Source organism: Calonectris borealis, chromosome 8 (assembly GCF_964195595.1).
Source record: "Calonectris borealis chromosome 8, bCalBor7.hap1.2, whole genome shotgun sequence".
In the NCBI taxonomy this organism is placed as follows: Eukaryota; Metazoa; Chordata; class Aves; order Procellariiformes; family Procellariidae; genus Calonectris; species Calonectris borealis.
In genome coordinates this window covers 24,846,253-24,859,423 of record NC_134319.1, presented here as the reverse complement: position 1 = coordinate 24,859,423, position 13,171 = coordinate 24,846,253, and the positions used below count along the sequence as shown (strand labels likewise).

The 13,171-nt window shown below is 40.5% G+C and overlaps 1 protein-coding gene across 5 annotated transcripts in view; it reads left to right on the top strand.

Annotated features, from left to right (window-relative positions):
* The first annotated feature begins 8,003 nt into the window (after window positions 1-8,003).
* Window positions 8,004-13,171, top strand: part of CAMSAP2 (calmodulin regulated spectrin associated protein family member 2) — a 95,531-nt gene continuing 90,363 nt past the window's right edge. For 2 of the 5 annotated variants that reach the window (XM_075156519.1, XM_075156518.1), the window contains exon 1: window positions 8,004-8,427. In XM_075156519.1, the coding sequence (XP_075012620.1) occupies window positions 8,289-8,427 (139 nt within the window). In that variant the 5' untranslated portion in view covers window positions 8,004-8,288. The remainder of the gene's footprint in view (window positions 8,428-13,171) is intronic. The other 3 variants (XM_075156520.1, XM_075156522.1, XM_075156521.1) reach the window with 2 other exon arrangements.

Sequence of the window (13,171 nt, the reverse complement as noted above, 5' to 3'; positions counted from 1 at the left end):
AAGACAGAAATAATGAATGCCTCCTTGTTAAGCATTTTTGTTTGTGCTGTTCCAAGAGAGATCTGCCAAGAACCTTCCATGCAAACCTTATTTTTCTCGGATTTGTAACTTGGCTGCAAAAAAATCCAGCATGATAATGCCCAGTTCAAAAGAATTCAGATTACAAGTTTCAAAATATATTTCCAATATATTTCCAATATTCCACATTTTGGAATAAATTAAATTTACACTAAATAAGGTAAACAATTTAGCATTTCATATATTTTTTAGTTGCTTTATTGAAAAAAACCTCTGGTTAGCAAGTTTGCACCCCAGATCACTATATGTTTTCTAACTCTTTGGTATTAAATAAGTCTGAAGTATTGCAGTGTGAAAGGAGACTTTTATGCTGTATGGCCAAGACTCCACTGATGTGTATTTTCTTTTTAAGAAAGACTGTATGAAGTGCATATGAAGCACTCATTTGATTCTATCTGCTAAACAATTCAGTGGATTAAATATGTGCTAATTCTTAATACAACTCAGCTGACTTGGGTATAAGGCCAGCTTGTGAAAAAATTGGCTAAGTTGAACACACCATTCTTACAAAACATAAGCCTAGAATTTCCATGTTAAATTATGTGGGCTTGTTTCTGTTTTGTTTTGTTTTTAACCAAATAATTCAAAGCTTTGAGCCGTGCAAAAGTCCAATTTCAGTGTTCCCGTTTACTTTTTTGGCACATGACCCATTAGGACAAGGTGATTTTGTACAGTTCCTTGCCAAAGCAATATTGTTTCCTGTGGCAACCAGCAAGATACATGGAAATTAGATTTCAAGCACAACACAGATTGGAGCCCAAGCTAAGGAAGCTCTCTTTCAGGCAATGGCCAGGTATCAAGAAGCAAGAAGGCTATGATAGTTGCCTGAGCTATGAAAAAGTGGTGGCTTAGGCTTATGCCTAAGAAAAAGAAACCTCCCAGCAATTCAGAACTACAAGTGACAATCAAAACATACCAATAAATTATAAAACTGTTCTGAATATATCTGGTGAGATCATTTCAAAGGAAACACTGGAAGGAAAAGGGCCAGAAAATACCATCAGACAGAGTAGCTAAGAAATGTTTCTGCTCATTTTCTTGACTAACTTGGGTTCTCCCTCAGGAGAATTTGGCTAGAGCACATTACCTCTCAGAATATCTCTACGTACCTTACAGTTCAATGCAAATTAAAACTAAGTAATCCTATGAAACAACAGTTCCTATGAGATTATTTGTAATTCAGCCAAATATGCTGGGTATATAAGGACTTTACCATTCTTGAGGAGTTCATATGAACTGGAGTAAGTCATGGCTCTCAGATTCTCATTCTGCCCAGCTCCAGAGTAAACTAAAGCTGCAGGGGAACAGCTTTCCTTGACATTACCAATGTAAATACTTGAAAATAGAGCACTACTGCACTATACAACCTGAACAAGGAAAAAACATGGCTAGCCAGACAAGAAACAAGTAAGAACAAAGAGCTCCTACCAGATCAGTGGAACTTGGAGCAAAAAGCCAAGGTAGTGAAAAGGCTTCTGGATTACTGACACTGTCTGCTCTGCAAGAAGCCATAAAGGTAGTCAATGGTTATAAGAGGGTGTTGGCCCTGGGAAGCATGACATGTCTTCCTTCAATGATTAAAGAGACAGCAGAAGCAGACACAGAGCATCTCCATGCAGATGGCTCTTAATCTTCTCTTGATACACAGGAAACCTGCTCTCTAGCAGCAGTGAGGATACTTCTGTGGGACTGGGCTCTCTTATGTAATGAAATCAGAGCAATGTAATAATATCAAAGCTTTATTTGTTACTGCTTGCCTAGTTTTACAATATCTAAAACTTTATCATTCTGACTCTGAACTAAAATAGTTTATCACTTTGTTCTGCATTTCCATTGTGACATCCTGACCTCTGACCAGAACTTCTTCGACCTACTACAACATAAATAGCATTTATAATTCTTATTGTTCATCTGTTTGTGCTTAAGTATCCCACCTTCAATTCATCTCTTCACTCAAAGAAGTAGGTAATTTTGCAGGTAATTTCTCTTTTGAGACTTTCTAGAAGAAAGAAATCATCCAGGTTATTTCTTCAAAAATAAATATTCTTCATGACACCTTTAATCCAGAAACACAATTATATACACACTTAAATTTAATCATGTCTGTAGCACCAGTGATTTCAAATGGGAACTACACATAGGATTAACCTAAAGCTTAAAAAAATTCTTGTTGCAGCCAAGTTTTTATTGCCAAATATAAATGTATATGCATTTAATTTAAGACAACTATTAAAATAATTGTTGCTCTTTCCATGTTTCTAATATATATTGAAATAGGGGAGTATTTAAATAAAATTGTTCTACATGAGGCTGAGACATCCTATACATTTTTGTATATTGAAAATATTTTCAAATGAACTGTAAGGCATACTTCTTGTAAAGCTATTCAGAAAATATTATAAACAAATTAAGTTATGCCAAAAGAGAATTAAATGTAACAGAGTTCTATGCACTCGGGTTGCGATGACCTTGCCATGCATGCATAATCAAAATCTCCAACACCATCAAGGGTCACTATGTATAAATGGTTACAATAAAAATCTTTGATACGCACTTTCCACAGCAACTTTTTAAACAGTGTACCAGCTATTTCCACCTGCTCCCTAAAGTAATCATCAAAAATTCCTCAACAACATGCAATTTCTCAGTAAGTTAGGGGAAACAGAGAAACTGCCTAAAAAATTCAGTGAAAAATTGGATGATGTTGTTTCAAAGAAGATATATAGAAAAAAAAGCATTCATCAGGTAGTCTCCTTGCTATTCCCTTGCTTTCCTCTCCTCATCCATCTTCACTACCATCTCTTACAAAAAATAATTCTGCTGTGATTAAATGACACCAGAATTTTACTGTTCTAACAGAGCATTCTCTGCTATTTGCTGCTGGTCTCATTCAGACACACATGGGCCTCAGTGGAAACCAAAAGCAGGGCCAAAAGATGAGAAACTGAAGTCTATTCATGCTCTGCTAATAAATCATGTGTATGCTCAAAACAAATGAGCTTTTATGAATGTTCAGATCTTTCTACACACGCACAAGCATGTGTAGAAAAAAATCAGCCAGTCACTTCAATGGAGTACAGTTCAACAGGAAAAAGTGCACAATTTAGCATTCAGTCTCACTCAGACTTAGTGAAAAAGTCTTGCTAACTGATTTAAACTTCTTATACCTGCATGCACAGTTTGAGAACTAGAGTCATGCCCACTTTGAACTGGAGTGCAAATAACACATTATCTAACAGCTACCATAATGGTAATAACATTGCATTTTGTTTTTCTACAAAGTGGTTTTTTGAATGTAAATTTCCCACCATACACTTATTTTACAGTGCAGCTAAGCTAGCTCTAGTATTTAAAGGTTACATTCATAAAATCAGACTTAGAATTTTCCTTAGAAAACATGTCAGGGACTAGGTGGCCATAAAAGAATTCACAGATTTCACATACTGAAAGAGGGTAGGATTTATTCCGTATGTTTTACAGTTTATAATAAAAAATATCAGTTATAGGAGGGTATTCGCTCTCTTCACAGACAACCTGACAACAGTGGAATGTCAAGAAGGAGAAAGCACTGGAATTAGGGAGTATTGCACAGCACACCTGGGAAGAAAAGTCACCTAAAATGCCTTAGCACGAGTGCAATGCCAGGAGATGGGCAGAACACAAAAGCAGCCAGTGTGAAAACCAGATTAAAAAATTATAAATAAATAAATAAATAAATCTCAGAAAAGACAACACCAAAGTAAAAAGAGAAAAAGACAAAAAAAACAACCAGCCATGAGCATCGAAGGAGCTGATAGTGAAAGAATCAGCACTTTCTGATTACAAATTAATAGAAGTATTTGAAAGACAATAATTATATAACTGTTCTTGTACTTTTGTATCATCCTGAAACAGGAAGAACATACTCCCCTCCAAAATCATGCTCTGAGAAAACTCCTAGCTTGGCAGAAACTACATACATGTATTTCAGTAATAATGCCAAAGAGGTTTAATAATTCAGACAATCACTCACTCGATAATACCTATTTAAAAATCTAATTTTACAGTTTTATTGGTTTTACCACTACTTATAAATAAGTATATTTAATAAAATATTTTAAGAGGCTGGAATATCAGTAATTCCACTTCACAAGTTGTCCTTAGGCTGTAATAACCTTACAGAATCATTTACAGATTATCTTCTCAACCTCATATACCCAACACAAAACCTGCTAAAGTCAACAAGCATGTTTCTTAAGGATCACATTGGGACATGACTGGTTCTTGGTCTGTATGTTGACAGTCTGACAGCACCACATCAAGTTGCGTATGCTGCCTCGTTGCCAGAGGTTACAGACCATAGGGCGCACCCCTCCCCTCAGCCACTACCATTTCTATCATGACTGATATCCTCTAAGCTAAGGCGAACAGATGGGATCATCTTAAATAGGCAAATTCAATAGCAGTAATTAAAGATAATATCCCCATGGTGTTATTCCTAGCCTTTTTCCAACATCAAGACTGAAGCATTACATGGCAGAATAGTTGCTGTGAACTGCTGTGTTTGCAGATTTGCCCTAATACAACCAGCTCATCTGAAATGGGAATGGTTTTACCACCCTTTGTAGGTAGCCTGATAAGCTGTTCACTAGTGCTGAGCCTAGCTATAGACAGTGCCACAGCAAAACCAGTACTGGTATTGCTAATTTAAAACATTTTACTCTACCTTTATCATCAAGTATTATGAAGGAAGAAATTATGCATGAAATCTTGTTCAATCTTCCAGCTTGAACACTCTCTGTAATCTAGCGCTAGCCTGAATTTAGTCCAAGGGCATCTACTCTATACATAGCCTCTTCAGAAGCCACGTAAATCTTAAACAAGCGAAAAAACAGAGATACAAAATTGTTAGTCAAGGCTCATTCTACTATCTCCCAAGGTTAAGACTCTTAGCAACAACTGTCATCCACACCATTATTCATAGCTTCATGGTCATATCTGTTCCTGTTGCCTGAAACTGACTACAGGCTTGATACACCCACTGTGTAAATGGCTAGACACATGACAGTGAAAAATCAGGCCTATGATGTAATTACAGGACAAAACTAGTCAAATGGGTTTCTAATTTGGGGTAGAGGGAGGGAGGGGAAAGAAAGGGAGAAAGAAGGTAAAAAAAAAACCATCTGTGAGCTGCTTGTTTTAATCCTTAATACTTTGTCTCTCCGCTTGGACTGAACGTTAAAGTATAAAATACTTTGCAGCAGAAAGATTGTGTACAGAAGAGATTATCACTATTTAAAATATTTTAAGATGAATAAACAGCAGCAGAGCAGAAGGGGATGACTCCTCACTCAGTTTTTCTGTTTATCTACTCTGAACAATTAGAGCAAATTTTAATCATTTTCCATGTTGAAATCTTTGACAATGCAGTAAGCAAGATCACAAGCTTATGAATTCCAAGTGTTTGTTGTTAAATATACAGGAAGAATTAAACTAGTTTTCTAGTGGCAATGTAAAAAAAAAATTAGTTAAATAGTGTTAAGAGTCTAATATAATTTATTTCCAAAGTATATACAAAAAAATAATTCAGGAAATGTGCAAATACAGGTTTTACTTTAACTGCTGAAAACTAAGCATATACTCTTCCTGAATAGAGAACATTTTCCCAACACACACCTGTATGTTAATTTAGCATTATTATTCCTATTATTATTATTCCTATTTCTGCTGTAGAGGATCTGGGAATTTCAGTCATAAGTGTGCTAAAGCAAGGACTTCTAAACTTTCATCCTCCCCTCCCTTCTGCTGAATACTGCCAACATCAGCTCCTAGTTTTGTAGCTAGCTATGTACCACTTATGAGTGGTATGCATGACAATCTGGGAATCCCATCTCAGAGAGCATATGGGGAGATAGTCAGCAATAATGTCTTCAAATGTTGACCTCCACAACCCTTTCGTTTACTCATTACTAGTAAATATAGATTCATGTCAATAAAACTGTAAAATACACTATGGCCTCATAATAACGATATTCGTATCATTGTGCACATGAAGTGCCAGAAGCATACATAGCCATGTAACAATGGAAAATCTCTGTCCAGATCAATTCACAGTCCACTTTAAGCACAAAGAAATAACACTCTGGATAAAATATTATTTGAAACTTTACAGGGCCATGCTAAGACTATGTCTATATATTCTTTTCCAGACTCAGTGAGGCTAAAAAAAAACGCCAAAACCAATGCACCTCAGACTGCCATGCTCCACTGCAACAGTTTGGGAAGACACTCACTAAATTACCACAAAGGGCAGGGGGGAGGAAGGAGGGGAGGCAGGTTAGCTAATAATTACTGTAAGTCAGGAGTGGTCCTTTAGTGACCCAAGAAAGCTCAGCCAGATAAAAAACTAACTACAAAAAGAAACTATTAATTTTGGCCAGATCAGTTTCTTGAACTGGCTCACCACACAGCTGCTAGAGCATCGAGGCTGGCAGGGACGGAGGGCACACTTCGACATTACACCAACCTAATAACTATTTGTTGCCAAAAAACACAATTTACTCCCCCCTGGCACTGCTGGCCACCCAGTTACACAGTGCCCGTGCAAAGGAGTGGCAGGGCCGGTCACCAGCACGGCCACCGCCCTCAGACCCGCAGTTCAGAAGTAACTCATCCCATTCTGTTTGAATGCAAGTCATTAATCACCCCGCTACTAGTTCCTACTGTGACTAATACTTCTTTCCACACAGGCCACTGTTGAAGTCATCTCATACATTTCCAAAAACAGCCCAGGTACTCTGTGAGCGAGACAGCAGATGGTCTCTAGGGCAAATTGTTACTACTGCCTGTTATTACGTGACCAGGCCCTGAACCATTTTAAGGCGCTGTAATATTTCTATCCCAGCATTCGAGAAGTTATATATAGACGCAATTTAGAATAGGAGGAACAAATAGACAGGAGAGGGATGAGAAGCCCGCCTCCTCGGCAGCGCTCTCTGCTCCAGCCAGCGCGGCCCCGGCCCACCGGGCTCCGCCGCAGCGAGGCGGCCGCCGGCTCCTCAGCCGCCCCTTACCCGTTGTAGCCCCAGTGCTGGGGCAAATCCCGACCTTCCCAGAAGACGCCGGAAAAGGCCAACGGCTGCGCGCGGGAAGGCCCGCCCGGCCCTGCGGCGGAAAACAGCGACGCCGGCAGCGGGTGGGCCCCACACCCGAGGGACGCCGCCCTTTTCCCCACAGCCGGGCACCGCCAGGCGCCCCCTTACCGGCGGGAAACAGTCCCCCCCTCTCTCCCGCTGCCACGGGGTTAAGGCTGGGCTGCGCCTGACCGAGCTGCCTCAGGCCCCTCCGCCCGAAGCGAGACCCACCCCAACCAACCCCGCCCGCGGCGAGGACCCGGCCCGGCGCCAAGAACCCCCTGTGGGGAGGGGGCGGCCACGTGACCGCCCGGCGGCGACGGGCGGCCCGCCCCGCCCCTCCCTCTCGCGCTCCCCGCCCCGCCCGAGCGGGGAGGCAGTGGCGGCGTTAGCGCATGCGCAGTGGCGTTTCGCCCATCCAGTGCGGCAGCCGCGGGTGGAAAACCGCAGCGGCAGCTGCTGAGGGGAGGCGCGAGCGCGTCGCCTTGCTGAGGGGCGGCCGGGGCAGTGCCCGGGCGCGGGGCAGTGGCGGGGTAGCTGGCACCGCTCCCGATCCGCTGCAAGGCCGCCGGCGAGGCGAGGCGAGGCGAGGCGAGGCGAGGCGAGGCGAGGCGGGCTGCGCAGCGTAGCGTTTTGGGGCTGGTCCCCGGCGTTTTGACATCTCGGCGCCTGGGCCGGGGCCGGGAAGGGCCGCGTCCCGGCGCGCTGCGGTTGCGGGGGCCTTGCCGGCGGCTCCCGCCCCGGGCCGGGGGGCTGGCGGCCGTGGCGGCCTGGGGCGCCCAGCCCTGGCCGGAGGGTCTCCCCGGGGAAGGGGGGACCGGGGCCGCCGGGGGCCGTTTTTCGGAGGGTGGGGGGCGGCGGCGTGAGTGAATTGAGACAAAGAGCGAGGAGGAGGAGGAGGAAGAAGAGGACACTCGGGCTCTGCCACATTCCTGTGTAAAGGAAGGCGGGAGGCGGCGTTAGCCCTTTACAGACAGCTGGGTTCAGCGCTGCCCTCAGCTGCTGTCGGCGTATTTACGGACGTCTTTCCCGGCCGCGGGAGGAGGAGGAGGCGGAGGAACCATGTAAGTTCCGAATTGCCAGGGGTCCTGTAAGAAGATGGGGGATGCCGCAGACGCCAAGGAGATGAGGAAGACTTTCATTGTTCCTGCTATCAAACCCTTTGACCATTATGATTTCTCCCGAGCGAAAATCGCCTGTAATCTCGCCTGGCTGGTGGCCAAAGCCTTTGGGACAGGTAGGTGGCGTCTTCTTCTTCCCTTGCTTTGATGCTGGTTCCTGCTTGGTCACTTGGCTCCTGAGGACGTGCAAGCCCTTCCTTGGGGAGCTGGGAAGGGGAGGCAGGAGGTGCGTAGGAAATGGTTTTGGTCGGTACCCTTATCTTTAGGTTCCCTTACACCTTGTGGGGTTTTCTGGTAATTACCTGTAATCTTTTTGTAGTAGTACCACTGTTTCCATTAGTGAGTAATTTTTGTGTATTGAAGCTAATACAATTTCATTTGAGGAATTGAACTCTGTAAATTGTGCTTTATTTATTCCCTGGGTCACACTTCTAGAATGCGAAAAAACACCAGCAATCCATATTTGTCTGTTGTCTCGAAAATTTTCCTGACGTTGTTTAAGCTGAATTGGGGGCTTGCAGTGGAAATGGATGTGCGTTGTTAGTTTTGACATGTGTGACAGTAGCCTGTAGCCATTTGAGTGGTTAAGCAGTAAGAACGGTTTCAGGAAAAAGAGCGTTTAATGCCAGGTTTTGGCCTGCACAATACAGAAGGCTCTCCTTGTTTGTAAGCGTAAATGGAATTGATTGTAATGCCTCCAAAAGGCATTACTGCTCTGTCTTTGAAAACCTGGGCCTTGAGGAATACCAGACTTATTATTCTATGCCTAAAATATTGTTGGGCCTTGAGGAATACCAGACTTACAGAGGTCTTCTGAGGGAAGCATTTTGAAAATTTATCAAGCTGGGGTTTTTTTAATACAGCTGTAGGATATTAATCACTTAATTTTCTGTGGATTAAAAGTGGAGTTTTTCTTTGAAAGGTGAGTTAGATATTAACAGTCAATATTTTTATTTGTAGAATAACAGGAAAAGGTTCCTCCTGGAATTTTACGACTCTTGCATTTAGGGCCAGAGCGTTGTTATGTATTTGAACAGGGTTATAGGTGTACCTTTATGATGCCTCTGGGAACTGGTGATATTTGACATGGTGCTTCCAAAAAAGCTACTTTCAAAGTGGTTGAACCTAGTGAAGTTTCAGGAGGGTCAGTAACCCTGAAGCATGTTCATCCCTTTAGAAAGAAAAACGTTCAAAATACTGTTTCCATGTAAAGATTTGTCAATAAACTCTGCTTACTTTCCTTTATGAAATCTGGGCAAGTATATAATATTTTTATATATGGCTTTATTAGCTATGCAGACATGAGAGGTAAAATAGTAGTAGTGAAAATTCTTGGAAGTACTTGATTCAAGATTTTCAGAGATCATTATCTTTTTAGGTAGCTTGGTTCTATAGGCACTACTTGTGGGATTCTGGGTGTACAGTGCTTGTGCAATTATATAACCCAGCATTCTAACCTGAAAACCTTTTTTTACTGGAGTTTGATGAATTCTCAGCCTGCGATTGAAATGTCTTGGTTTATATTGGTTGAGTTTCTATTGGATGTGTACAGCAACTTGCAGGGTACTTTTCTGCTACTTTTCTATAGAAAGTGCGATCCAAACAAAATTCCTTTACTCTTTCTCTGCATTACGTGGTTGTTCTGAGATGCACAAATGAAACGTGATTAGAGGAGATAATAGCTCCATCTGCCCTCTAAATAATACATAATGTAATGGTAGGAAGAGAGGTAAACATACACAATTGTAGTCTTTCTGATCTCACAGTTCTTCCACTAGGTTAATATCACTAGTAGCCTCAAAGAAGAGTTTGTGTCTGAAGTAGGTAAAAGCAGTATACAGGACTTGCATGTCTGCAATACAAATGCTTCCTTTGTACTTGGAGTGAAACAGAAGTAGTGACCTTCACCTTTTCCAAGAAGAAAGGAAGTTTGGGTTTGTTAAATTACTAGTTTTAGTTCTTTGGAGTAGATCACAACCTCAGTCATGTCTTCTACCTATTGCTATATGCATTTGTACAAAGGAAATACAAAGGATGATTAGTGTGTTTATGGATGCCACATTTTATTTCTTTTTTTGTCCCTGAAATGTTGGAATTCCTTGAGTGGACAGGGGAAGTGAAGGATTTTTCCCCACCCTCTCTGAAATAAATTAATGCCATTCATTTTGATTAATGAAAAGCATGAGTTGTTGCAAGCGTGTATCCATTGAAGAAATCTAAATCTTTATATATCAAATTGGCACATCTTTCAGTGGGCATATTTCACTTTCTTAAAAGCATATTATAATACAATAAAAATTGTGGATAGAGCTTGGTTAGGTGTTGTGAAGAGAATTCTCTCTTGAAAAAAGACTTTGAAATAGGTACTGTTTATTAACATTTAGTAGTGGCGTTTGATGATTGATATCTGCATCCAAAAACTGAGAGACCAGTTGTACGTTGCTGTTGTCCTCAGTGAAGCTGCAACAATACAGTCTGGCCCACAACACAGGCAAGTCAAAGTAAGTTGTCTTATTAGTAAGGTGGCTCATGAGAGTAAAAGTATGCTAACATTCATGTTGAAGGCATTCTGTATGAAGGATTTTTTAAGAAATACTAACTGAAGACAGCATTCATATTGAAGTGTTGAGGGAGCATAGGATTTTGTGTCTTGATGTTTTGCTGCAAGAAAATGTATTGGTGTTAGGACAGGTCAGGTTAAATGTTTTGTAATAATCAAATGATTTAAGTAACACAACTTACAGTAACTGAAAAAATTAACAAAAAGTGTGAAGTATGAAAATGGGAATGTTTGACCTTAGAAATTAAATCTGCAAACACTAAATTTCAACATTAACTCCCAATGCTGGGAGTTAACCATTTCAGTATAGAAAAACTGCTTTCCAAAGAAGTGATTGGACTGTATTGATATTATATGCTTCGACTTAAAAGTATAATGGGACCTACTTCATAGGAATAATTTAAAAAAGGTCTTGATGTTGTGTTGCTCTGTGTCCTTTTTATTTCTAAAACCACAGAAGTGGACTTCGTTATTTTGGGAGTGTGAAATTTTTCTTTTCTCACTCTACTATAGTCAGAGAAAATGTGGCTGGAAAACTTGTTATCCATCCGCCATCCTAAAGACAGGCTGAGCTCAATATACATCATTCCTGACAGATGTTTGTTTAGCCTGTTTTTTGAAAATCTGTAATTATAGAGATTCCACGGTATGTCTGCTAGTCAATTTGAATCCTTATTTATCTCTACATGTTAGAACAGCATAATAATCTTGATGTCTCTTGCTACGCTGTAAACCCATTACTTGTCCTATTACCGGTGAATGTGAGAATGTTGGGTGCCTTACCTCTTTATAACACCTTCCGCATAATAAAAAGAGTCTCCTCTCTGTTCTGCTGTTTAGACAAAACAGACTTTTTTCAACTTCATTTTTGTAAGTCAAGCTTTTTCGGACTCTGTGTTTTGGGTTTTGGCGGTTTTTTCCCCCTGTATTTTTTCTGTGGTCAGTTCTGCATGAATTCTGTGCTTAAATCTACATCTAATGGTCCAGCTAAACCCTTACCAATACAGGGTAGATTTGAAAAATTACTTCATCATTCCAACCTAGAATACTCTCATTTATTCACTAGAATATGATGTTTGTAATTTTTGCATCAGCCTAGAATTGTTGACTCATTCAGTCTGTGATTCACTGTAGCTCCATATCTTTCTCTGCAGAACTGCTGCCTACTCAGTTGTTCCCATCTTGTAATTGTAGAGTTGTAGGTTCCTGCTTTGCAGCTATACTTATATAACTGCATCCTATTTTCAAACCACTTCTTCCACTTATCAAAATCATCTTGAATTATAATTTCATCCTCCAAAATGCTTTCAGTCTCTTTGTAGCTTGGAATCGCTTCTCTAGAGCCTCAGCTAGTATGAATGAAAATACTAATTCTTGAACCTTGAAACTAATTCTTGAACCTTGAAGTACACGTTCTTCCCCCACTCAGATAGGAGACCTCTGAGTACCGTTGGAAAATTGTTTTCAGACAGCTTTGCATCCAATTTTGAGTTACTAAGTTAAGAGTACCTCTGACATGTATGATTCTCAGAAAATTATGGGAACAATTTTGAAGTCAAGTTAAATGTGTGGCTGTTCTACTATCCATACAGCGTATTATCCTGCTACAGTAATAAATTTCACTGGTTTAACATGAGGGTTTTTTTGACAGGAATGAACTAAAAACTAAATAAATGCTGCACAAATCTGAGTGCTTGTCCTAAATATCATTGTGAGTGTTTTCTACAGTCAAAATAAAATAGTCCATCCACCTTTTAACATTAAATTTATCCTTTATAGGTGTCTGAAGCAATAGATTACAAATTGCATCATCTGCAACTAAACACTACCCAAGAAACTTAAAAATAGCTTTCTCCTGATGATTAATATTTTCAGAATTCATATCCAGCGTCTTACTGCTGTTTGCAGATGTTGCCAGTAGAACCATGAAGGGAGGAAATGAACATTGTGTATCTGACAGAAACAAATTTTAACTAAATACTCTCATCTGTTATGTTGGGTGTTGCAGGCCAGAACATCTATTAATCTTTTCCTAGCAGACCTAATTTCTTTACTTTTACCCAGTATGGCAGCTAGCAAAAACTTGCACAAGAGGTTGGAGTATAAAAGCAAATGTTTGACATTCTTATGAGAAAGTTGGTTTTTTTTTTTAAAAAAAAAAAAAAAAAGATTCCTTTCCATCACCTCTCTAAAATAGGACAAATTGATACTTTGGTCAATCCTACTAAAATCAATTTATTGGACTAATCATTTACTGAGGTGGACTACTTAGGAGTTGATCATATCACACTCTTCTGTAG